The sequence below is a fragment of the Sphaerodactylus townsendi genome, linkage group LG07, assembly GCF_021028975.2.
Source record: "Sphaerodactylus townsendi isolate TG3544 linkage group LG07, MPM_Stown_v2.3, whole genome shotgun sequence".
Classification (NCBI taxonomy): domain Eukaryota; kingdom Metazoa; phylum Chordata; class Lepidosauria; order Squamata; family Sphaerodactylidae; genus Sphaerodactylus; species Sphaerodactylus townsendi.
In genome coordinates, this window is record NC_059431.1 from 93,846,152 (window position 1) to 93,872,712 (window position 26,561).

The 26,561-nt window shown below is 44.1% G+C and overlaps 1 protein-coding gene across 2 annotated transcripts; it reads left to right on the top strand.

The window, feature by feature from the left end:
• The first annotated feature begins 230 nt into the window (after positions 1 to 230).
• LOC125436316 (prostaglandin reductase 1-like) lies at positions 231 to 24,249 on the top strand. 2 transcript variants are annotated; one of them, XM_048503206.1, is made up of 10 exons: positions 231 to 328; positions 3,693 to 3,808; positions 6,993 to 7,038; positions 8,285 to 8,344; positions 13,576 to 13,743; positions 16,446 to 16,563; positions 18,199 to 18,354; positions 19,763 to 19,868; positions 21,975 to 22,093; positions 23,725 to 24,249. In XM_048503206.1, exons 2-10 carry the CDS (start codon positions 3,703 to 3,705, stop codon positions 23,833 to 23,835), a joined length of 990 nt encoding a protein of 329 aa, XP_048359163.1. In that variant the 5' UTR covers positions 231 to 328; positions 3,693 to 3,702; the 3' UTR covers positions 23,836 to 24,249. The 2 variants fall into 2 exon arrangements, with proteins under 2 accessions (XP_048359163.1, XP_048359162.1); XM_048503205.1 differs by lacking the exon at positions 231 to 328 and having other exon boundaries at positions 3,522 to 3,808.
• Positions 24,250 to 26,561: the final 2,312 nt, after the last annotated feature.

The following is a 26,561-nucleotide window of genomic DNA, read 5'->3' on the forward strand; positions in this document are numbered from 1 at the left end:
TTCTTTTACTCCCTTCTTTCCAGTGTAATTCTCTGTGTCAACTTTCCTGGTTTTCATAGTCAAGAATGTCAAGGCATGGAAGAGTCAGGAAAGGTGTTTTCCTGGAAAAGTTGTGGTCGTACTCCTTACTTTCCCAACTGCTGTTTCATTTTGCAGTTGTTACTTGTAGTTTACAAGGAATTCAGTAGGTGGCAAGTGAGACAGCCTGCAAGTTATTTAAGTGGATGCAGGAAGTCGTCTCCATACTCAGCAGAAGTGCAGCAGAGCAACTTTGCTTTCCTGGCTGCCTGGTTGAATCCACGGACTGTTAGGCTAGAGGTAATCAGAGGTAAGTAGGCAGCAAGAACTGAGAGGCATGGCATTATCTGGCATGCAAATCATTTCAATCTTGCCATTTTTTTTAGCGCTGTTCTTTTTGAAAGGACATTTAATGTTGTTTTAGGTTAAAGTTCAGGCTTTGCAGTAGGAAAAATAGAGTCTGAGTTAAATGACATTCTTGAGGAATAATTTCTGCCAGGTTGTCGTAACTGGCACCTTTCAGTGTTATTTGAATGCCTATTTGTGCTTATTTATGTAGGAGTTCCAGAAGGGCTGTCTTTTGATTCTTTTTGTTAATTTTCAGGGGGATAAAAGCACTGGCATAGTTTTAATTCCAGTGGGTTTTCCTTAGTTTAATCACTAGCAAGTTGGGGGTGAGTTGATCTGCATATGTCTGAATTGTTTTCTTGTTCCAGTTTCTTTTGTTGCTTTTTTAATTGTCATGCATATTGAGAATTACCATGGGCTAATGAGGGGGGGGGCGTTATTCGTTTTTTTGCCAGCGGGCATGAGGGCAACAACCGCAGCAGAAAACTTTGGCCTCTTAAAGGTCTCCCTTGAAGGTATCTGGTTGGCTGCTGTGGGAAACAAGCTGAATTGGGTGGCAATGAGGACTTTATTCACTGAAACATTGCTTCAGAATATATTTATGGACTTAAAACTGTGAAGTTAAACATCTACATTCGTGTGTGACGTTGATCATTTGGTCTGCTCTTAGAATGGTTGATTTTTGCATTGTATTGTAATGCAAAGTTAAAAATTCACTCAGCTTTCATGGGTTTGGCCCAGGGGTCCCCAAACTATGGCCCGGGGGCCAAATGTGGCCCCCTGAAGGCATTTATCCGGCCCGCCAAGCATGGCGGCGATGGCTTCATTCATGTGCAGTGGGGGCTCGAGGGAGAGGAGGAACTGGCCCCAACGGCTGTTGATTGCAGTTACATGATGGCACCCCCAAATCTCCCTGCATTTTCTGACCCAGAGTTGGAAACCTTACATGTGGCAACACCTGCTCCGCCCTTCCCTCTCGGCTACTCCATGTGTTGCTCTCAGGCTTTCTGTTCCGCCTCACTCCCATTGGCATCAGCCAGGCTGGCGAATCGCTCGCTGGCTGCTAGGGAGGAAAGAACCCAGGAAGATACCTGATCCTGGGTTAGATGGAATGCTTCATTGGGAAAGTTCTGCTTTTTTTTTTTTACAGGGGAAGGTATTCCACAGCCTCCCCAACAATATTTGGAGCCCACCCTGTACTTGACATACTTTGGTCACTGTTCTAAAAATAGACCATGACAGAAAGGCTGAAAGGTGAAATCAAACATTTTACAATCATTTGTGCATAGGAATTTGTTCATACTTTTTTTTAGTCCGGCCCTCCAACAGTCTGAGGGACAGTGAACTGGTCCCCTGTTTAAAAAGTTTGGGGACCCCTGGTTTGGCCCCTTCTGCACAGCAAATGTATAACAGGTTACCGTTGGGACAAAGGAACATGTTTTCCTGTTTTCCTGTTCACATGCATCTGTTTAGGCAGCGATTGGAGCCCACGAAAACAATCCAGGTTGCTGTTGCACCTTCGCACAGCGAGACATTTTTATATATATACCTCCCACTGATGCGTAACTATTCAGGCATGCACAAATGAACCTGCACAGGCGTGCTGATGTCTCATCTGCACCTGTGTAGTTATGCAGATGTAAGCCACGAAATAAAAAACAGAAAGGAAAAGGGCAGCGAATAAAGCGCCTCCTGCCTGGCTGTTCAGAGAACAGATTAGTCCAAGGTCACCCAGCAGTCTTTGTGTGGAAGAGCAGGGAAACAGGACTTAGGAGGACACCAGTAACTCTACATCTCCAGATGTAAGTCTGTGTTGCAACTTGCAGACAAAGGTTGAGGCTGGCCTTAAGGAGAGGTGCCGCTCAAGAAGGTTACAGGCAAGGCATTCCCCAGAGTCTTTGCAGAAGTAGTCCCAGGCAAGTAGCCCTGAGGAATCAAAGGTCTTTGGCAGAAACTGCAGTTATGGTTGCAAAGTGATCTTGGCTGCATGCCACTGCTGTCTCCAGACCCTGACTGACCACAGACTGGCTTCTTGACCTTGATTCTTGGATACTCCTTGTTGCTGTGTACCTTCCTAACTTCTGACTCCTGGTTTGTTGGACATTGCCCTGGACCTCCCATGGACTTGGTATATCTTGAATTATTTCCTGCCAAACTATTGTCAGCACAGACTCAGCTCTGAGCCTCCTCAGGACTGCAGGTTGTTGTGGCAGCACACCAGCCCAACCCAGCCCAGCCTGCACAAATGCCAGCTTCTTGTGTTCACACAGTGCCCTGCCTGTTGTGCAATTTCTCCTCACATTGGCATATGGGGCACTTGTGTCAGTACACCCTTGCACCACATCCATAATTTTGCCCCTCCCTATCATGGATTGCGCTCATTCTAGGAATCCCCAGATATTCTGTGGCAAAGCCATAGTTTCTGGAGGAACATTTTGTCATTTCTGGTAAAAACTTTTAGTAATTATACCAGGCTGCCTTAAAAGAAATTCTCCCACAAATGCTCAAAGTAGTGGTGGGCAATGGAACCAGAGATGGGGGATCCGCTGCCCCCACCAGGGGCTTGGTAGCCCTAAGAGATAGGGAAATCTGAGAATGAATAAGGCCTGTGTAAATGTTATCCTAAAACACAACTAATAGTGTTTAGTTCAGTGTGATTTAAGTTCTGAATAGTGGCAATTCATAAATCAGCACAGTGTGTAAGTACAGAAAGTACATTAAACCCGGTGAATAAATATTGTGCATGGAGATATATTCCAGTTGATGAGATTGGCAGTACAATATAGAGAGCTCTTTCCTGCATCTGCAAGTGGCCCACAGAGTAGCTGTTTGCCTTATTGGTCTTGATACAGATGGCAACCTCTGCCTCACTGGCAGATATCAAAAATCAGGGGAGTTCATAGAGTTCTGATTTCGATAAAGGAAAAATAAATGTATTGCACTTGAATGGCATTCATATTTCTATTTGTTCCTGGGAGTGTGTTTTGTAACCCATTTTCATGGAAATCAGCCTCCTGAAGTTTGGTTGTGATAAGACCGTACATGCCTGAAAAGCTGTTGACAAGGAGGTGAGTCATTGTGGACATTGTTCCACCCGCCCTTTTTTATCACAAGAGAGAAGTAACGTGCATACAAACTTGTTTCTTCAGAATGAGTGAGCTGTACCTGCAGAGAGAGTCAGGTTACAGATACATTTGTGTAACTGATGTTTTGTTAAATGAAAAGCTAATGTGTGGTGTTGGGATGTAGAGCACAGAACCAGCTTAGAGTGGAACCCAATCAGAACATATGTTTATAATATTGGATAATGCTTTCTAATTATTAAGATTTTGGAAGATGGTGCAGACAGCATTTTGGGTTCTGAAGAAGCATTTTGAGGGCAACCCTAAACTAAGCGATTTTGAGCTCAAAGAGGCAGAATTACCAGCACTGAACCATGGAGGTAAGAGAAGCATCTGTCTTATTCTGATTATATTTTTATATTGGGCAAATAAAACTGAGAGGCTAATCAGACTGTCTTTGTCACACCATTAAACAAATTCACTCCATGCAGATTATTTGCTAGGAACCAAATATTTTTTTCCCATTGATTTTTTTCCCAAGTAACTCTTGTGGCTGAATAAACACATCTGATCAAACTGGATCAGTCTGTTTCTAAAACTTGGCTCTTCTTTTTTTGTATTCTAGAACAGATCGTTAGCAAGTGTGGCCCAGGCACTCCTTTGGCTTGAGGAGGAAGGCTTGTGAATAATTATATAAAAGGAATACATATCTATTCATAACTATTACATAAAAACATAATTGTTACACTGATGGATGTGTACATAAACAAAATAATCTAATATTAAAATAAATAGTAGAATTATAGCAGAAAACAATGAATTAACAATATGAGCAATTACACCTAGAAAAGCAATAGATGGCAACAAAGGGAGCATGAATATCAATGTTTGTACCAAAAAGAATGTGCTGACACTGTTGTAGCAGATAGAAATTTCAGATAAAGTCTCAGCCAATATGAGAACAAACAAGTTACTGATTACAGGCTACACCAGTGGTGGTAAACCTTTGGCACTCCAGATGTTATGGACTACAATTCCCATCAGTCCCTGCCAGCATGGCCAATTGGCCATGCTGGAAGGGGCTGATAGGAATTGTAGTCCAAAACATCTGGAGTGCCAAAGATTCGCCACCACGGGGCTACACCCTCTTCTTGTTTGTGCAAATGTTGATATTCATGCCCTTTTGTTGCCTTCTATTGTTGTTTTCTGTGTATAGGTGTTGATAATTATATTTTTATGTTCCATTATTCATATAGTGTTAATTCTGTTATTTATTTTGTCATTTTCATGAATGGTTTTGTTATACATGCAGTCATCACTGACATATATATAGTTACATTTTTAATTATTTTATGAGTTTTATATATTTTATGAGCTATATATTTTTTTCATTTATGAAATTGCTTGTCTTCAGTTCAGAGGTTCTTATTTGTTTCTTTTTTTCTGCCATGGAGAACCTCATCTCTCTCTTTTATTGGTCTGGAAAAGTGAGGCTGACAGTCCTTCTTGCCTTCCTGAGTGCAAGTCTGAGTCAAAGCTGTATAACAACAACGAAGCCTGGATCTTATTTAAAAAAAATTAAAAAAATATTTAACAAACTAAAATCTTGTCAAGCAACCAAATGCCATCTGAATGGTGCTATTAAGAATATCTCAATATGACTACTACTTTCCTTCTCATCACATTTCTCACCACCCTATGCTGTTCTCCTGAGGAATTTAATAACATTCTAAACTTTTATGACTGAATTTGGACAAGCTCCTGATGTGATAATGTCTAAGATCAAACACGGGAGAAAGGGGGATCACGTCAGTTCCTTAAGCTGGTTCAGTTATACATTTACTTTAGCAAGGTATGGTGTTACCAGCCAGATCTATGGTGGGATGATCTTCCTTTTCCTGAGTAACCTCTGAGAACTGACCACGTCAGTTCAACCTCTGAGAATGACCACGTACATTGTCCTGGGACTGTAAGTGCATCAGTCCTACCATAAAACTAATTATCTCTGGAGGCTCTCCAGGCTTCAGTCTGAGGCGGATTCCGCATGGGCCAAAAATAATGTTGTGAAAATGGTGTGAAAACAGTGTAAACCCTTTTACACCATTTTCACACAATTTTCACACCACTGTTTTTGGCCCATGCGGAATCTGCCTAAGTGTCCACCTCTTGTTCCTCTCTGGAGAACAAGAGCCACCTGGGAAGATTTAGATCTCTTAACATTGCTGCAGGGGCAGATTTTTTAAAAGAAATTAGCTGCCCACCTTGCAGTCAGTGCCCAGTGTGTCTTCTGCATTACGTGCCAGCTTCTTTTTTCACCCACCTCTTTGGAGCTCATTGAACTCAGCTTTTCAGGACCATTCCTCTTCAAGAGAAGGTAATTATTGCATTTCCCCTGATCTATTCCAGACCTTTTCTTTCACCTCTTTCTAAATCCTAGGGCTGTGTGAACTCTCTCTGTGTGCCCGTATTTTTATCATTTGTGTGCATGTAATTTTATTATTTTGCTGAGCCACAGCCCTTTCCTCAGTATATTGTTTGGGGTAAGTAAAAAAGTGAAATATGCTTATACCTAAGATTTTAATCATCAGGTGTGCTTGCAATAAAGAAATACGCTTGTAAGAATAATCCCAGAAAGCCCCATTCTGATGTTATCAGCACTTGGTTTCTGCTTTCCTAACAAGAGGCTAGTCCAGTAGAAGATTTCTTACTGCAAGAGGTCACCTTTTGGCAGCTGAATCATAGTGGTTATGTCCTTTTAAAAATGCAAGTGCTCCTTTTTCACTTTGAATATCTGAGTTCTAAGATAGATGTAAATTAGGGGTTCTCAACCTTGTTGAACCTGTGGGCACATCTGAAATTTAGAGGTGCGGGGAGGGTGTCACAACAAAATAGCTGCCATGGAAGGCAAAGCTGTTATCTGGAAGGTCTCTGACTCAAATTTTTATCTACCACTAGGTGTCTGGGGGCAAACTATTATCTGGCTTAGAACCCCCATTTGCAACATGGGAATAATAACACTGACCTACTTTACTGGGCTGTTGTTGCTTGTTGGCCAGAACCTTACCACCTCATTTTGTTACTGGGACTAGAAAAAAAGACTGAAATCATTTAGTAAAATGGTCTAATGGCTCTGCTGTGGGAAATCTAGCAAATGTTAGGGATTAAAGATTGGGATACTTGCCATTCTCTCTCTCTCTCTCTCTCTCACTCTCTATCTATCCATCTATACATATCTGTACACATATGTACACACACAGACAGAAGATGTTATTCTTGTAAAATTTCAGACAACACAGTGGTTTGTGTATATGGGCAAGTGTGGTTAGTCTTTCTTACCACCCCGTTTTTCAGCTCTGTCTCTGATAACAAGCATCTGTGTACTACCTTAATTGACTCATGTGCTAAATCAGTTGATATGGTAATTTGTGCTGTTGGAAATGAGAACAGTTTGCTGGGTGGGCTCCAGTAAGTAGTATCCTTTCTCCTTGCCAAAGTGAGTAGGGCTGTGGCACGGTGCATTACTTCATTTGGAATTGGTCTGATTGGTCATTTTCTCCATTTCAGATGTGCTGCTCGAATCTGTATTCTTCAGTGTTGACCCATACATGAGGTACGCTTTTGAGGAATATACTTGAACTAGCATCAAAGCCCATTGTGGGGGAGATGCAGTGGGTCCTAGCAAAGGGTGGAAGAGGAAGCATCTCCCCCTGCAGTTGGCTTTACTGAGGCTGTAGCAGACCCTGTACCCTACTTCCTGCATGACACTTGCCTCTTACCTTGTTATCAGTCTGTGGTTTGGGGGTGGCAGAGGTTGGAGAGGTGTGACTTGGGGGAGGTGGGAAGGTGAGGATAGGGGGAGGATGGTGAGGAGTGGCTTGACATGGTGGGAGGGTGGAAGGTGAAGCTTTGGATGGGGGGATGGAACAGAGTGACTTGGGGTGGTGGGAGGGTGGCAAGATGAGGCTTGGGGTGGCATGAGGTTTGAAAGGTAAGGTTTGGGGTGGGGAGGGGAGGGGAGGGGAGGGGAGGGGAGGAAGGTATGTCTAGGGGTGCGGGGAGGTTTGCAAGGTGAGGCTTGGGGTGAGGGAGGGTGGAAAGGTGAGTCTTGGGATGGGGTGAGGGTGGAATTGTGATGGTTGGGGTTTGCAAGGGAGGCAGGAGGGCTTTGCTGGGCCAGGCTGGTTGTTGGGGAGAAGGGGAGGGGGGACGGTTTTGTTGGGCCTGCGGAGCAGCCACTCTGTGGGCCAGCCTGGTTACTGTTGGGGGTAAGGTGGGGAGGGCTTGGTTGGCCCATTGGTCAGCTGATCCACAGGCTGGGGGGTTGCTGGGGATGAGGGGGAGGCAGGAGGGCTTCTGTGAACCCGGGGAAGCGGCGCTAAAGCACCACTGCTCAGGGAGGGGATGGAATATCCCTCACCAATGGGGGTGGGGGGTGGGCAGATCATTGGCAGACATTCCATCCCTTAGCATTTTATTATGGGAAAGATGGCAATTCTAAAAGCACAGCTAATTGCAGTTGTGTGTTGTCTTGGACCCTACCACCCTCTGCCCCAGCGTCTTAATAGCAGCTGGACTGCAGCCTTCAACAGGTTATGATACATAACACTACTACAGGAAAAGTTTAGTTATTCCTGCAAAATCAGACCGTTATCAGTCAGGAGGAAGATGGTCTTTTTGTAAAATTGGCAATAAACGTTGTTATAGCAATTATCAGTATTTTCAATACAAAACAAAAATACATTTTTTAAAAAAAATCCTTGTTTTGGGCCTATAGTCTATTGCAGCTGACCTTGACAAGAACAAATAGTCTCTTAGCTAAACAGAAATTGTTAAATGTTTTCTTTTTTTCTTTGCAGAGCCTACAGCAAGAGAATGATGAAGGAAGGGGATATAATGTTAGGAAGCCAAGTGGCAAGGTAAGACATAGAGTCCCATCTGAAGGGAGGGCTGAATCCACCCCCGGGAGTAGTGTGCCAGTGGATTGCTGCCTTCCAGGGGCACCCCCCCCCAACGAGACAGGCAATTCCATTGGCATGTAGCAGCCATCCCCCTCCCCAGATGCTGGAATGCTGAGCTGAACACCACACCCGCATCCCAGGGCCCCTGCTGTTGCTATTGGGGCAGCAGGGTGGGGTGTGGCCAGGGGAGGGGCCGACATTAATTGGCTTCCTCCAGCTCTTTGCTGGTGGTATGCTGGTGAGCTGCCATTAGAACTTATGCCAACCTTTTGGCTGGCGCATGTCCATTCATCCCATGAAGGCTTCTCAGGGGCAGGGAGGCTTGTGCAATTTGGGGGGGGGGGCATGCCCCTGGGAAGCCTCTTTAGGAATGGCAGGGTGGCACTGCATCCTCCAGTGTGGATAGGGCTGCCTGTTTCATATATTCCCAAGATATGCACCTTCCTAATTCCTTTCATCCCAAATCAGGATTTGGCATCTGACCAAAAATCACTTGATAAGCTTTCCTCATCAAGCATTTAAAGAATCTTCTACAGGAACTCTTATTATCTTCTACAGCAACAGTTATTATGTTGCCACCCGAGATTGGGACCACCCCTGCTCGGAGCCCCTTGACTCAATAACCACACCACACTCTTGGCTGGGGTAAATTATTTGGCCATAGCCAACCGTTTATTATGCATTCAAAAGTGTGAGGCACAGCATGGAATTTTGATCTGATTTGGAGCACTGGGCAGCCCCTTCTCAGCCCTGGTGGCTGAACAGATGCCCTTTCCACTGCCGCGGAGCTCTAGTGGGCGGTTGGCTTCTTACTGGAGCTTCGCCCTGCTGTGATTCTCAGCTGGGCAGTCGGCCTCTTGCTGTAGCATACCATACCAAAATGGGGGGATTAGCTCCCTAGCTCCCCTCCCTCGGCCCTTTCAGATCAATTCACATGCGCCAAACCACCGAATGGCTATGACAAAAAACATGCATTAACATATCACTAAAGCTCCAAGGGAGAGGAGGGTGGGCAAGTCGCTTGCCGGCCAAAGCACATGGCTGGCACAAAGGTCGGCCCGCCTTTTGTAGGCTCCGGCTGGCCTCCTCCAAATGATGTTGCGATGCTGGCGCAGCAACGCTTGCCCACAAGGGGCATGGCTGAGAGGCCCCCCCTCATCCACCCTTACCAGGGTGGAAGCCGGGGACTCCTTCCTGCTCTTCCGGGCAGCAACTGCAGCCATGATGATTCATGGCCGCTCTTTTGTTATGCTAATAACAAACTCAAACATCTTGGTTCATTATCTGTTGTGAAATAACATGCATTCTGTTAGGACTTGTGGATGCACACAAAATTCTTGTCCTTCAAATTTCTCTCTGGCTTTTGAAGTATAGAATTATTTGCTATGATTTCTAAAGTGAAAATTATAGATTAAAATTCACAGTTATTCCCTTTTTTCAAAAGGTAATTTTCTGCAGCTTTTGTGCAGGCACAATTTGCCACAGCTTTCAGTTTCAAGAGGTGCCCTAAGAAGGGAAGCAAGCCAAGCCCTAGAGGTGCTACTCAGTCAGGCTTCGTTGAGGCCTGGGTGGCAAAAGTGAATGTCTGAAAAGTAATGTCTGGCTATAGCAGGGGTCAGGAACCTTTTACACTCAAAGAGCCATTTGGACCCATTTTCCCCAGAAAAGAAAACTCATGGAGCCACAGATGCTTTTTTACATTTAAAATGAAGATAGCACTGTGTATTTTGGTTTTTTACCTTTACGCTTTGTATAAAACAATTATAGTGTGTTGCTTATGAAATCCATTAAGTGCTACAGAGAAAATAATATTTTATACGATCTGAAGAGAAACCAGAGTATAAATAATATTTTATTTATGTGATCAAGGTGTCTCCCCTGTCAGGTAAGTATAATTATTTATGTAAAGAACACATTTTGAACTCTTAAAAAAATAACCAAAAAAACCACGCGGAGTTGAAGGTCTCTTTCAAATGAATTAAAAAGCTGAACTTAAATTATCCACTTAAATTATCAAAAAGGAGACAGTATTTTTTAAAAAAACAGCGCTTTCTGCACACTACTAAAAAATTGATGGTATGAGTATCCCAACTGGAGGCATTTTTGGCTTTAGGAAAGGAAACTATGTTATACTAACTCAGGATCAGAGAATTTCATGTAGATTGAAGGTAAAGACCGGCTTGCGAGAGGGATAGGGGGCTGGGAAGAAGGGATCTCAGCAGAGGTATAATGCCATGAAGTAATTCACTGCAAGGGAAATCATTGAGTTTCCGTGAGGTTCTGAAGACCCATTGTGATTTCAGGAAATCTCCAGGCCCCACCTGGAGGTTGGTAGGCTAAATTGCTGCTATATTATATGGCAATAGGCCACTGTTGCAGAGGTGCAAAGAAAAATGTCAGCCAAAATGCCTACCCTTCAGCATTGAATGCCACATCCAAACTCCATGGGATTCTGCCTGTGCAGAACTGCCCCCCACAGGCTGCCTGACATGGGCTTCTGAAGCAGGCTATTAATGCATCAGACATAACAATTTCCTTGTTTAGAAGTGTACATTAGAACATTTGGTGCCTCAAAGGAGCTGACTGCATCTATTATAGCAATACTGCAACTCAAACACATACAGCAACATTTGCAAATGTGTGCTGGGAGAAAGGAAAGCAGGCTATATCAAGCTATATCCATTACTCACAGTGGAGGCAGTTGACACACAACCGCCCAGGAGTCTCAGGGTTTGAATTTGGCTCTTGCTGTATTTTAATTGCAGGCATCCTGGGCGGATCCCATTCCATTCAAACACACACACAATCCCCCAGGAGTCTCAGGGTGTGTGAAAGGAGCTTCCCTTGCCTTGCAGTTCAGCTTCGGCCGGCAGCAAAGACATGCCCACGCTGCCCTCCAATCTCCCGGGGCGTGTCTTTGCAGCCACGGGAGCTGAACAGCAAGGCAAGGCAAGCCCTTTGCAGGCACCCTGGGCGGCTTCCATTCCATTCAAACACACACACAACCCATTTACGAGTCTCAGGGCGCTGCCTTGAAGTTCAGCTCCGGCCTGCAGAAAAGACATGCCCACGCTGCTCTCCGATCTCCCGGGGCGTGTCTTTGCAGCCACGGGAGCTGAACAGTAAGACAAGGCAAGCCCTTTGCAGGCACCCTGGGCAGCTTCCATTCCATTCCATTCAAACACACACACACAACCCATTTACGAGTCTCAGGGCGTGTGCAAGGGGCTTCCCTTGCCTTGCAGTTCAGCTCCGGCCGGCAGCAAAGACACGCCCACGCTGCTCTCCGATCTCCCGGGGTGTGTCTTTGCAGCCACCCGGAGCTGAACTGCAAGGTAAGGGAAGCCCCCTGCATGCACCCTGGGCGGCTCTGTGCGGAACTGCCTCTGCAGGCAGTGGCGGCATCGTGGCTGCCTGCGCGGGACAGCACGACCGGTCCCAACATCCCACCACTTTGCTTCAGCCGGTGGGAAGCCATGAGGAGCCGCAGAAGAAGTGTTAAAGAGCCACTTGCGGCTCCAGAGCCGCAGGTTCCCGACCCCTGGGCTATAGGCTACGCATCTTGCTTCCTCCTGCACCACTGCTAGCTGGGAGCCAAGTACATCGTGTGGGGCCAGGACCGTGTTTCTGGTCCTACACAGCTGAATTAGTTTAAGAAAAACTAAGTTAGAAATAAAAGCAAAAGACATCTGATATTAGAAACAACCAGACAGTTTTTACTTAGCAGAATATAGATAAGATTACAGAATGTGAACTCTCCCGAGGGAGAGACACGCCCCGGTGCTCTCAAGTGAGAGACACAGAATTTAGAACGTTACAGGAGGTTGCCCCTCCCGGGTGGCTCTCAAAAGAGGCACGCCCAGTAGAGGAAGAACCGTATTTTTTATAGTTACAGAATACAGACGTCACATAGTCCATCCCCTTACGTTTCACGTATTAACCCATACCCCTTTCACGTGCTACAAGCATGTACCTTCTGTTACTCAAACGCTGTTAGCGCGTGCTCTCTCTCTGCGCATATACAAAGGGCAGCCATAAAACTAGCTTGCTGTCTCCAAGAAAAACCCGTTTTCTTAGTTTGGCTCCCAGAGAGAGATATCCCCTTAAGCAATGCAGGCTTGAATCTACATACATTCTTCTGGATCATAAAACTTCCTTTCCCAGCAGTTTGATTTAAAACATTTAAAAGATTTTACATACATTGGTTCTAAAACAATAGAATTATAGTGAAATACTAATACATGTGAATTTCCCATTATCCTTTCTGTGTTCATTTAACTATATAGAAAAACACTTTTTTCCTTTAACTAATCACATTCATTTCTAACCCAAAAACCCAAGTTATAAAATGCATATGTCTGCTGTCACGTTGGCCCCTTGTGACAAGATACTAAAGATGTTATCTTGCTTGCCTGCATAGTCACTGACAAGCTGGTAACATTCCTTTGACCTACTGCAAAAATGCAGGCTTTTGGTCACTTACACAGAAGCTCGCATTTTGATTCTTAGCTTTTTTGGTTCATTTGGATTTTCCATATTTCTTGATTAAATACAAATTTATACACATTCTGGCCCATCTCCACAATCGGCATCCTCTTTGGAGCATGGCAACTCAAACATACCCTGTTAGGGGAGGTTACTCCCTCAGCTTAAGAAAATGGCAGCAGGAGGAAAGGCAGGGAACCCCTATGCCATGGTTCCAAGCCCAATCAGACACTTGCCAATTTTTAAAATGGCATTCTTCACAGCTGCTATAGGGATGAGGGAAAGCGAGTCAGATCTGGAGGAAATAAATATTCTGTAGTTATGATCTAATCTTCTCAATCCCTCAATACTTAGGAAATTTCTTGGGAAATTACTCATTACTTGGAAAATTAGTTCCCAGCAGCTGTCATCTGACTGGAAATCCCTGACCTAACTTGTTTTTAAAAAGTGACATTTAGTTTGACCCAAGACTGCAATGGTGTGTGCTCTTACTGTTGAGTAAGCTTCAACAGATCAATCAGGACTTCCTTTTGAGTACCTCTGTGCAGGATAAAATCACATTTTCTGTCTCCCAGAGCACATGCTAACAATTCCGTGTAAGTTGTCCTGCAGCATCTTAATGCACAGAGAAAGCACATGATGCTCAACTGTTCAGGTAATCTGATATTTTTGGTCTGTAACATATAGGGTGCATTTTGTTACAGGGTCATGGACAGCAAGAATTCTGCATTTCCTGTAGGAACCTTTGTTGTGTCTGCTGCAGGCTGGACAACTCGCTTTGTCTCCAATGGCAAAGATTTGCAGCGAATGATCCCTGACTGGCCAAATGAGCTTCCCAGATCTCTGGCCCTTGGAACAATTGGCATGCCTGGGTAAGCATAGCTTTTGTATAATTGATGTTGGATATCTGTCTGGGGAGAGACACCTTGGCATTAAAAGCAGAGTGCACTGAGGCATAAGCACAGCCAAGCATTCGCAAGCATGCGTGTGTGTGCATAGGCACAAAAAGGAGATGGAGTCATTCTTTGTTTCTAAACTAATAAGAAGAGTATTTATTAGTTAATTCCATTAGGGATAGAAAAGTCGAGAGATAGGTCCTCCATTCAAATCTATCTAGCGGATTGAGATGGATGCAGTCAACATCCCATCTGCACACATGGTGCAGCTTGGACAGCAAGAGAGTGCATGAGAGAGGATGAAACAGGAAGGAAGGAAGTCCCTGAGAATAGCAATCTACACATCAAAGGGATAGTGTCAGTATGATAGAGAAAAGGTATCAATACCTATGACTCTCTCTGACTTAGTGGTAAACCCCCTCAGTGTTTGAGGCAGGAAACAGCGTCCAGTTCTTGACTTCCAACAATTAAGTGGCTGTTACTGTGAGTGAGGTTGGCTGGTTTGAAGATTCTGCCACATCACACTTAAAGCATAATCTTGGAGAGCTTTGGTATACCAAAGGAAACTGATTCCAGCATACTCAGGAGCTCAAAGGAAAAGCACCCATAATCTGGGAACACATGAAGAATTTTCTCACTACATCTGATCTTTTGGGGGGACTTTGAGCATAGAATAGCAGTACAATTGGGGCACTGACCCTTTGGCAGACTTCTGGGCCCAGCAAATGCCCATCTTCCTTCCCAGAGGTGGCTCTGTTTATGCAGTGCATACTTGTCTGCTCTTTAGAGAATGCACAGTGCTCTGTAGCCTCCATGTTCACCTGGTACAATAAATTTTGCTAGGTAAGATCAGAAGGTTGTTCAGATATATTTTTTTCCACAGAGCAGCGGGAACAACATCACATGGACTTTGGGTGACTCTGCTTAATGTAGGGGCTCAGTGTCTGATTTTGAGGAGGAGAAAAAAGAAGGATGATTCCATCTCTGATGGGGGGGGAAGAGATCAGGGAGGGGGAAAGTATCCTTCACATCTGTATAAATCAATACTTGCAATGATAGATTGTTGGCACTTCTCCCTCCTTCTTTTAAAGATATATATGGCTGTTTGCAAGTCCAAAAGATAAATGACCACCATTTGTAAAAAAATAGGAAAACCGTTCTACACTGTATAAAAATGAAATACCTTTAGTACGACTAAGCAAAAGAAACTGGAATGTAACTGGGCAATGTTTTCAGTGCTTTTTCAGTGTTCAAACCCCGGCATCTCCATTGGTGTTTCCAGTTGTAATAAACAAGACTGGCCCAGCAGATTTTTGGTTTGACCCATACATAAGGCAGCAACACATGTAAGAAACATGAAGGGGTCAGAGGTGTATGGGGGGGAAGTGGCGCCCGAGACAAAACTTCCTCTGGGCGCCCCCCAGCGGGTCCATAGCCCCACCCCAACACATTACTTAACCCTGCCCTCTGCGTGTCCCTGCTGCTGGCTCCTGCTCTCCTCAGGATCTGGGGAGGGCAGAAGCCTGCCTGCACGGACCCTAGGAGGGTGGAGCAGAGGCATATCTCTGGAAAATGGAGCCCAGGGCATAATCTGAGTTCCCCCCTCCCCCCTTGCTCAATTTCCCTAGGTACAGTGGAAGGGGGAGAAAAATCAAGCCGTCTGCCGATCTCATGGAGGAGCGCCCAGGGGGCCAGGTCTGCCACTTGGGCAGGCAGCAAGAGGCCCAGGTCTACTTCTTGAGAAGGCTGGAAGGGCCCCAAGTCTAGTGCAGGGCAGGCTGGAAAGGGTTGAGTCAGCGTGGTGGTACGGGCTCTGGGTCCGGAGTGTCGGCACCCTCCCTCGACCTCTGGCGCCCACCTTAAAGGGAGGATCTGGGGTCCTTAGTTTAAACACCATTGAAAGTGACGCTGGAATCCACCCCCAAACAGCATCACTTTTAGCAACAGGCAATACAGCAACAGGCAACACGGTTCATTTAACCCGTTAGTGTTGCCTGTGCACAATCAGCCTATGTGAACTATTCTCTATCATCTGTTTGGATCCCAGCTATAACTCTAGTTGTGATAAATGTACCTGAGAACCTTAAGAATGTCAGGTTCCCTGGGAGTGACTTTTCCTAGAGTGCCTTGTGGCTGGAGCAATGCACAAGATATCAGAGTGGTGGAAGAGGGGCTCAGACAGGGTTTGTGACTCAGAATTAAATTAAATGGGGTGGGGGAGCGGAATAGCTTCCAAAATTAGTTGGAGATGATTTGTCCATCAATGGCGGTAAAGCAAAGGGGAAGATTTAAGGAAGAGCAATGTTGTCCTGAGCTCGTTTAAAGAATGAAGGAATAAAAAGGAACAGATAAATGGCAATATTTCCACCTCAGAAACAGTTGTATGAATTGGCCCCAAATAATTCTTACTATTTTGTAGCATAATTTAGTGTGGAGAGTCAGAGACTGAAGAACAGGCATCTTTCTAGAGCTGGATAGACGAGGGACTTTAGAAAAGCAGCACCAACTAAAATTCCCTCTTCTATGCAGCTCTTAAAGGTACAGATGCCCTTGTGCTACTGTGGATGATCTCTCATTCCTTCTTTGGGACATTTTGACTTCCATCATTTAGGCACCTACGCCAAGCACAACTTTGTGTTAGGATTTGTGAACCTACTTTTTCTTCCCCTTTCTTACAGGCTTACCGCATATTTTGGCCTTTTTGATGTTTGCAAGCTTAAACCAGGGGAGACTGTACTGATCAACTCAGCCGCTGGTGCTGTGGGCAGCGTGGTTGGGCAGATTGCCAAAATAGCAGTAAGTGACCATAACAGCACATTTCAGTATTGCACAGAGGCCTGTAAAAAAGAAGAGTTTGGATTTATACTTTACTCTTCTCAACCATAAGGAGTCTCAAAACAGCTCACAAACTCCTTCCCTTCCTCTCCCAGCAGGCACCTTGGAGGTAGGTGGGACTGAGAGTTCTGAGAGAACTGTGACTGACCCAAGGTCACCTATCAGGCTTCATGTGGAAGATTGGGAAATCAAAAGTGTGAGGCTTTGTACCTCAGCTAGGTCTCGAATGAAAGAGCTGAGATAATTCATCTCATTACTTAACATGCAGCCAAGTTCAAAGTCATCTCAGTGGGAAAATCCATAATTTCTATGGTAAATAAAACAATGAATAGTGATTAATTTTTTGGGGGGGGGTGTTATGCCACAAATTGCCAGTGATAAAGTGATGGTTTTGAGTTTCTGTGAGGAAAGTGCTAGCTGCTTCCCTTATTGGAACGACACAGGTAGTTTTCCCCTGATGCCCACGAAAAGGGTGGATTTGGCTTTGAACTTCACTGGATGATTTTGGGTCACTTATTCCCTTAACCACATCGCTATGGACCTACCTCTCAGGATGTTTGTGAAGATAAAATTGAGGAAGAAGAACCATGCAGACCTGGAGCAATGGTGGTTTGAAATATAATTGATTTTATTAGATTTTTAGATTTCATTATCTTTTGCAAATTGTATATTATTGCTGTTCTTACAGCACTGTTAATTTCAATGTTTTTTTTTATTTTTACACCTTTGCTATTACTGCTATGTTATGAATGGTGGTTTATTTTACTGCTAGATCACCGGAGGTCTTTTTGATGGTTTGTGGTTATAGAATATACAGTTACACTTATAACAGCCCAATCCACCGCTGGAGGGGCTGGGGTTGGCATCGCTGCCATGCCACCTCCAAAGGGCTTCCAAGCGGCATGGGAGGCAGCAAAACACAAACCAACCTGGCTGCATGTAAGGCCTGTCTAGGGCTGTGCCATCCTTTCTGGTTGTGTCTTTGTTCTCTCCACTGGTGGGGGTGCCTCTTGTGCTGGCAGAGGGTGCAAACACATCGGTGCAGCCTGGCCCATTCCCACAGCCCATTCTACCCCCCTCCCCCCAAAATTTTTTGGATTGGGCTGTAAATATTGTTGGAAGCTGCCTTTCATGCAGGCTGCAAAGAGACAGGTTATAAATATATTAAATACATGGAAGAATTGCCCATAATTCTTAGATCGTTTATTAGGGAGTTCCCAGTTCTTCTCAGAAGAAGAAATTGAAGGGGTTCATAGTATAATGTTGTGTAACATTTTGAATGTTGTGTTAGGGAGACCCAGGTTCAAATCCACGCTAGGCAAAGAAGCTCATTGGGTGATCATGGAACAATCTCTCTCAGCCTAACCAACCTGACAGGATTGTTGTCAGGGTAAAATAAAGGAGGGGGGAAACAGAGGAAAGATGAGGTGAGAATGCGGTCCATAAATAATACTGAAACAAGCTATATCCGACAAAGTCAAGTCTTGCTTGTAGCATTATGCCTGTAATTTGTGAACAAACACCCTTTGTGCTAAAACTTCTAGATGCAAATTATCTGTGTTTAATTTCTTTTTTTTTTCTGTTTTAATCTTTTAGGGTTGCAAAGTGGTTGGCAGTGCAGGCTCAGATAAAAAAGTAGCCTTTCTAAAAAATCTTGGCTTTGATGTTGCCTTTAACTACAAGACTGTGGGATCCCTGGAGCAAACTCTGAAAGAAGCGTCTCCGGATGGCTACGATTGCTACTTTGATAACGTAAGCTACAGCCTAGCACAGCTCTGTGCAGGCCTTGGGACACAGGATATTTTGTCAGGATCATAAGTTTTTTTTCAGGATCGCTTGGAGGCAAGATGATGTCAGGCTAGAAGCATTTACTTATCGCTCTCTCATGCCAGTAGTTTTATTGCCATTATTTAGACTTTAATTAGGTCTATTTTACCTCAGGACACCAGCAAAGCCCCTTCCTAGGCTACCAAGTCAATGCGTAAGGGGTTTCCCTCTGCTTTCAACAGACAGATGCTCCACCTAGTGTTTCCAGGTACCCACTAATGGGTAAGCTGCAGTACTGTGGTCAAAAACTCTGTTCACAATCTGAGTTCAATCCCGATGGAAGTCAGTTTCAGATAGCCAGCTCAAGGTTGACTCAGCCTCCCATTCTTCTGAGGTCAGTAAAATGAGTACCAGTTTGCTGGGGGTAAAGTGTAGACGACTGGGGAAAACAATGGTAACCCTCCCCCCCCCAAACATAGTCCGATTAGTAATCATCATGATGTGACATCACCCCCATGGGTGAGTCATTCCCTGGTTACTTGCACAGGAAACTGACTACCTTTACATTAACAGCTGTGAAAAAGGCAAACTCTATGCTGGGGATAATTAGGAAAGGAGTTGATAATAAAACTGCAAGGATTGTCATGCCCTTATATAAAGCCGTGGTGCGACCGCACTTGGAGTACTGTGTTCAGTTCTGGTTGCCACATCTCAAAAAGGATATCGAAGAGATAGAAAAAGTGCAGAGAAGGGCAACGAGGATGATTGAAGGATTGGAGCACCTTCCTTATGAGGAGAGGCTGCAGCATTTGGGACTCTTTAGTTTGGAGAGGAGACGTCTCAGTGGGGATATGATTGAAGTCTATAAAATTATGCATGGGGTAGAAAATGTTGACAGAGAGAAATTTTTCTCTCTTTCTCACAATACTAGAACCAGGGGGCATTCATTGAAAATGCTGGGGGGAAGAATTAGAACTAATAAAATGAAACACTTCTTCACACAACGTGTGATTGGTGTTTGGAATATGCTGCCACAGGAGGTGGTGATGGCCACTAACCTGGATGGCTTAAAAAAGGGCTTGGACAGATTTATGGAGGAGAAGTCGATCTATGGCTACCAGTCTTGATCTGCCTTGATCTCAGATTGCAAATGCCCTAGCAGACCAGGTGCTCAAGAGCAGCAGCAGCAGAAGGCCATTGCTTTCACCTCCTGCATGTGATCTCCCAAAGGCACCTGGTGGGCCACTGCGAGTAGCAGAGTGCTGGACTAGATGGACTCTGGTCTGATCCAGCAGGCCAGTTCTTATGTTCTTATGTTCTTATGTAGAGGGTAAAAGGTAATGTAATGCATGTAACTGTGGGTTTACATTTCTCCTCCATTGCTGTGTCATAGGTGGGAGGTGTGTTTAGCAGCGTTGCTGTGGAGCAGATGAAGAAATACGGGAGAATTGCGGTGTGTGGTTCTATTTCGTTGTACAACGACAAGGAGCCCCAAAAAGGTAGAAACATTTTTTCACACTGGAGGAAGCGGGGAGGGGTCTGTTGCTTACTTAGCATCTTAAAAGCTGTGATATACTAAACAGAAAGCTAATGATAATGTTACTTAAACATAACTTACATTCAGCTTAAATAAATCCTGGGACTTCAAAAGAAAAAATATTAAATGATGCCAATTAGCCTGCAGTGTCTTTAAATCTCTACTTTGACATGTGTTTTAGCACACCAAATATACAACTTCATCACAATACAGCTGCATTGGTACAGAAGCGAATGCAACACGAACTTTTAAGCAGTGATGGGTTGTTTTCCTCTTCCTAAGAACCAAGAACATGCCACAGCCAAGAATTAGGAGCTAAACTAGCACTGTGATCCTTAATGTAATGTGAGACGTGGGGTCAGATGGTTTAGCTCTCAGGTATAAATTTAGAAATATTAAATATAGGATATTTTAAATTATTCAGAATGTTTAAATACTTGAGAATTAGACTCTGCTGGAATGGGAATAAGCTATATGACATTTGGTCTATTAGCCATGCTATCTATCCTGCATAGTCTTAGAGCAGTGGTTTTCCAACCTGAGAAGATTTGCTTGTGAATGCTGCAAAAACAGCCATCCTTGGGCCTTGCAGACCAGGCTGCCTCCATTATGCCTTCTTTCTGCCTTATGTACAGTTTGGAAACCTGCACTGTCTTAGTGCTGCAAGTCAGAGCTAAACTAGACATTGGCCCTTTGTGCATGTATGGTTTTTGACACAGCGGGGTGCTTCACAATGGGGTCTCCCCGTATTTCCTTGTTTACACACAAGGAGCCTTGCTGCTTCCACCAAGCCTAGCTGCCATTTTGTCTGCCCCCTGAGGAGAATGCTTCCAGGTTCAGGTGGTTGGTTGCTGCCTGTTTATATATATATTTTTTTAATCTTTGACCTATCACTCCTGGGATAGATTGAAAGTGGGCAAACTTTAAAACGGGCCTATCGATCCTCTGGAAATGTCAGCGGAACTGCTCCTGTATTGGCAGGGGAAGGCAGGAAGGAGTGGAAAAGCTGAAGGAAGCAAAACACATACAACTGTGCTCCATTTTCCCTGCACAGGCAGAGAAAAAATCCTGCTTTGCCCGCTCTTGGAAACCTTGGAGCTTCTCTGATCTGCAGCACAATGAGATCTGAAAAAGGAGAAGTGTGCACAATTGAGAATCCGATCAAAAGATAATGTATGCTTGACCCAAAGTGACCAAACAAGCAATATAATACAATACAATAACCTTTATTAGGCATAAATTAAAAGTTATTTATGATCTAACCAGAAACCTTTAATCAGAAATGGCAGTAAAATGACAAAAGTAAAACAAATTATCAAAAGAAAATAAAATAAATCTTCTATAAATATTATATATTAAAAATGAATAAAAGCATAGTTTTTCAACGTTAAAAGTATAAATATGTGTTAAAAGGTTCATGTTAGGATCTCTTTTGAGGAATGTGCAAATACCTGTAAGAGAAACTTCACAACTTCTTCAAGAATCTCAGCATCACTACTATTGAGAAAGAAAGCCAAGTTAGATGCTGCTATGACCCCAGATTTGTCAGTGGATACACTGCAAAGCTGGGGACTTCTAACTTTTTTGTATTTCGGGCAATCAAATAAAATATGGCTGATTGATTCCAGCTGATTCGGGCAGAGTTCACAGACTCTATCCTGGAGCGGAATTGACATAAAGCAGCTAAGAGTGATGGCTGATGGAAAAACATTAAACCTTGCCCTTGTTAAGATCCATGTCTGGGCACAGTCAAAAGATCGAGGTACTTGGCGATATGCAGACCAAGAAGCTCAGCTGGTATCAGCTGAGAACTGGCTTTTGATACCCCCCCTCCAAAAGTCTTGATTGGTGCCTGCAAGGCAAGAATTCCAAAAGGGATTTGAGAGACAGTGTCTGTTTGGCAGTCATTCAAGCTGTTCATTGGGAGCTGAATGGACTGGATGATCAGCTCCCCCATACCTGGCTGTCAAACATGCCCATCATGAAATTTGCAGCATCCTCAGTACAAAGTGACATCTGCTCCCAGAAAAGTCATAACTGAGCTGGGGTTTGAACCTACACTTTTCAGGTCCTTATGTCCAGATTCCTATGATCTTTAAAGAACTCCGCATGGAAGGCTTCCTGGTAACACGGTGGGAAAACCGTAAGGAAGAAGGTCTGAAAGCTCTGTTGAAGTGGGTCATGCAGGTAAGGAAACGTGGTCTGACTGCTCAGTAAGTTGATCAGGATGTCTATTTGCCATATATATGTATTCAGTTCCCCCAGGCATTTTCCCCTTTCAGTCAAGGCAAAGGGTCAATCTATATCAAACCTAGGGTAGAAAATAAAATTGCAGCTCTTGTCTTGGCCTGTGTCCAGATTTCAGAATGCTGCTGTTTGGATTTCTGCTTTTTGAAAGGGGCCAGTAGTGAGTATGGAAGGCTGTGAAACAGAAATATGAACCCTCTACATAGCAAGAAAGCTTTTCAAATTACCATTTTAATAGGACTTTATGAGCTCTTTCTTTGCTTTTTCATTCACAAACTTTGTAAGGTATTTTAGGCTTTAGTTAACTGAATATGAGGAGAGTAAGAATGTGGGGAAGGAGATATCCATCATGGCTTACTAGCAACAGTGAGCATCTAAACACGGCGGCAGTTTACTTTTGAAGATTAGATTTGATTCATTAGATTTGTATACGGCCCCTCCCTACAGGCTCAGGGCTGCCCAACATTTTCAATACAAATTTTCATTTAGCAGTTAAGACTACAAAAGTTCCAATTTAAACAGTTAAAATCACAATAATTAGAAAGCTCATAGATAAAACGTCTCTACAGATGGCGCTAAAATAAGACCCCACCAAAGGATAAAAAGAGAAAGGAAGAAAAAGGAAAGAGGGAGAGGAAGGGAAATGAAAGGAGAAGAGGATGTCTTGATGGAAACACTGTAGCTGCCTCAACAGTATTCTTGGTGAAACAGCTCTGGCTTACAGCTCCTGTGAAACTGTACCTTTTCCCACAGGACCTAGGTCTCATTAAAAAGAGCGTTCCACAGGGTTGGGGCCAGGGCCAAAAAGGTCCTGGCTTGGGTTGAGGCTAGACAGATCTTTTTAGGGACAGGGACCTAAATGCCAGTGCCAGAGACAACATAAAGGGGAGGACCTGTGGCTCTCCTTGAGTAATTGGTTGGCCACTGTGTAAGACAGGATGCTGGACTAGGTAGACTTCTGGTCTCAACCAGCAGCACTCTTTTTGGTTTTAGAAATTTGTATACAGGCCAAGATGCTTCCAAATTGCTTAAACTGAGGATATGGAAATAGATCATTATGAGATAGAGGCCCCTTCCGCACACGCAAAATAATGCATTTTCAAACCACTTTCACAACAGTTTGCAAGTGGATTTTGCCATTCCGCACAGCTTCAAAGAGCACTGAAAGCAATTTGAAAGTGCATTATTCTGCATGTGCGGAATGAGCCATAGGCCCCTTCCGCACACACAAAATAATGCGTTTTCAAACCACTTTCACAACTGTTTGCAAGTGGATTTTGCCATTCCGCACAGCTTCAAAGAGCATTGAAAGCAGTTTGAAAGTGCATTATTCTGCATGTGCGGAATGAGCCATAGAGAGAGAGCATGCGGCTCTGAAACCAGACTGCTTTTTTAATCCAAATATATATATGAATATATCCAAGCATGAGCCTTTCAGCCTCGATCACTATGTTTTCCTTGCTAAAATACCCGGACATTGTAATTTAAAGCTTAAATTAGGCTTTAGGGGGAATTGCCCAACACTATTAATTGACTTTTCTATCTGTTTTTTTTTGTTTGTTTTTGCACAGGGAAAAATTAAGTGGCATGAACATGTCACAGAAGGATTTGAGAATATGCCGGCAGCATTCCTAGGAATGTTAAAGGGAGACAATATTGGGAAGGCAATCATAAAAGTGTGAAGGGCACATGACTCCCCCCACTAAGAAATTTAGCACACTGAATTACTCCCCGCATCTTCTTTAACTGCCTACTGTATCCTGGCCAGAAGCTTATTCATAAGCATGCTAGATTTTGTAACAAAACAGACATGACGTAATATAACAACACAGTTATGGTGACATCCATAGTTAGTTAGGGATAGGGAAAGTGATTGTAAGCCACTTTGAGACCCCTAAAGGTAGAGAAGAACCAACTCAGGATGGTCCCGGGGCTTTTCTCTTAAAGCTGGATTAAAAATAAACCTGAAATAAATAATCAATCTTGGGAGGGGGGGTGGGCTGTGGAGGAATGAACTCTGCTTTCAAAATGGAATGAGCCAGCTTGCTACTGCATGCCATTGACTGTTTATTAGCTAATTAAAGTAACCTTTTCCATTTTCTTGCCAACCTGTGTGTTTGTATTAGAGCACGGCTCTGTAGGGGAATGAAAGGGAGGATTATGCACTCTGGGGCATCCTGATGAAATCACATCCATGTCTGTGGTTTTACGTAGCTTCAATAGGAAAAGTGGACAGGGATGCAAGCAAGCAGTATGTGTGTGCGTGTGCGTGTGTATGTGAGAGAAAGAATGCTTCTTCTGCACATTGCTGTGCCATGTGCTGCTGTGGTGAAGGTGAGAAGAGGATTGCAGAATCCCTGAGGGTTTTTTCCCCCTTCAAAACTTGTCTACTGTAACTTTGTACAGTAAACTATCTTTTGTGTTCATTAGAAGCAGGAAGTTGTCCCACCCCCAACCAGCTATTCATTATAAGAGGGTCGATGGTCAGAACTACAGAGGCAGCAGTAAGGAAAGGCATGCATGCCCCTGCTCCACTTACTTGGATATTCCTGACTTACATCTATTGACATCTTTTTCAAGAAGGTGGGCCTACATTGCTGAGGTGAATGCCACCCTCTTGCACCATGGTTAGAGATGGTGGCAAAAAAAAAGACCCATGTCAGGCCCATCCTGTTGCCTAGTGGCAGAGCGGACTTTTGCAATGGAGGTTTCTGTAAAGCATATCATGTATAAATGCCAATACAACTCTTATGGGTTGGCTCCAGTAACAAAACGTTTGTATTAGTTGATGTATTTGATGTTTCCTGCCTTTCTGTTCCTCTAGCAACCTTCAGCGTACCCTAAAAATCCCCTGCAGCCAAAACACCTGGCAAGGGATGGGATTGCTGCCACTTGCCCCTTCTACCATCTGCAGGAGAGGCTCTTGACCCTGAGGAGGGGATTCTCAGGATGGGGGCAGGGGTCCATGGGAGACAGCCATAGAGAGAGAGAGAGAGATTTTTGCTCCACCCCTTCCCTTCTACTGGCTTTGAGGCTGGATCAATATATAAACAACTAAAATGTATTTATCATCCCCTTCTCAAAGATGATTGGATGCTGGGACAGTGCTCCTATAGGCTCATCTGAGTTGATTTTCCCTTCAGGAGTAGGACAGTCTCCTATCTGTCATAGGATCCAACTTAATATCCTTCCTACTCAAGTGGCTAACAAAGTAATTTGTATAATTGGCATTGTGGATGTTAGGTTGACAAAACACATGCACACAGACCCCTCTTCTTTTTGATTCCATAGACCAGAAATATTATGATAGATAGCTGCAGCTTCTCTTAGGAGTGTGAACATCTAAGGCTGCCTTAAGGACATTTGTAAGATTCAGTTGTAACACTGAGGCCTGAAGAAAAAAAACCTTAATATCCAGTGTGATGAAGAGTTCTAGTGAGCTCAGAAACTTGCAACCTGTGTCAATTTGGTTGGTTTTAAAAGATATCACACACATTTTGTACTTGTTTTTGCCTAAAAGTGACATATGCTCAGTATGTCATCTGCTCTGACCATGAAGTGGACCTCCAGCATCACTGGCAGAGAAAAGCTGTCCCAGGACGTGATGTCTGAGAAGACCGTTTGAATGATGATGGCAGGAACTGGACTTGGGACCCTCTCCTATGCACAAAGTGTGTTTCCAGCCATTCTCCACAGGCCTTTCTTGTGGGTGCTGGAGGAGGAGGCTACAGGCAATGACCCTCTTGCATGTACTTTTTCGTAGAAGCCAGGGCTGTACCCTAAACATGCCAACATATGCCATTTACTACAGAATAGCTCCTGCTGCTGTCCTGACATGAGTGGCAGCTGTTCTGAGCCGACAAGGTACATCCTCCATGGAGAGCCAGCATTGTGTAGTTGGTGGATAAGAGCAGGTGGACTCCAATCAGGAGTACTGGGTTTGATTCCCCATGCTTCCACATAAGCAGCTGGGTCTTATCTTCCAGGTCCTTATCTTACCAGGTTTGTTCACCCACCCTTACATTCCTGCCGGGTGATCTTGGGCTTGTCACATTTCTCTCAGAACTCTCTCAGCCCCACCTACCTCACAAGGTTTCTATTGTGGAAAGAGGAAGGGAAAGGGGTTGTAAGCCTCTTTGAGTCTCCCTACAGGAAAGAGAGATGGTATAAATCCAAACTCTTGTTTGCCTGCTGCTGTACATGAAACCTGTGGGTGACCTTGGACTACTCCCAGTTCTCTCAGACCTCTCTCAGCCCTACCTACCTCACAAAGTGTTTGTCGCGGGGCGAGGAAAGAAAAAATCTTTTAAGCCACTTTGAGACTCTGTATGGGAGAGAAAAGCGGGTTAGAAATCCAAACTCCTCGTCCTTTACTTGCTTGTGCGTTTACAAGCAAACCTGACTGCTG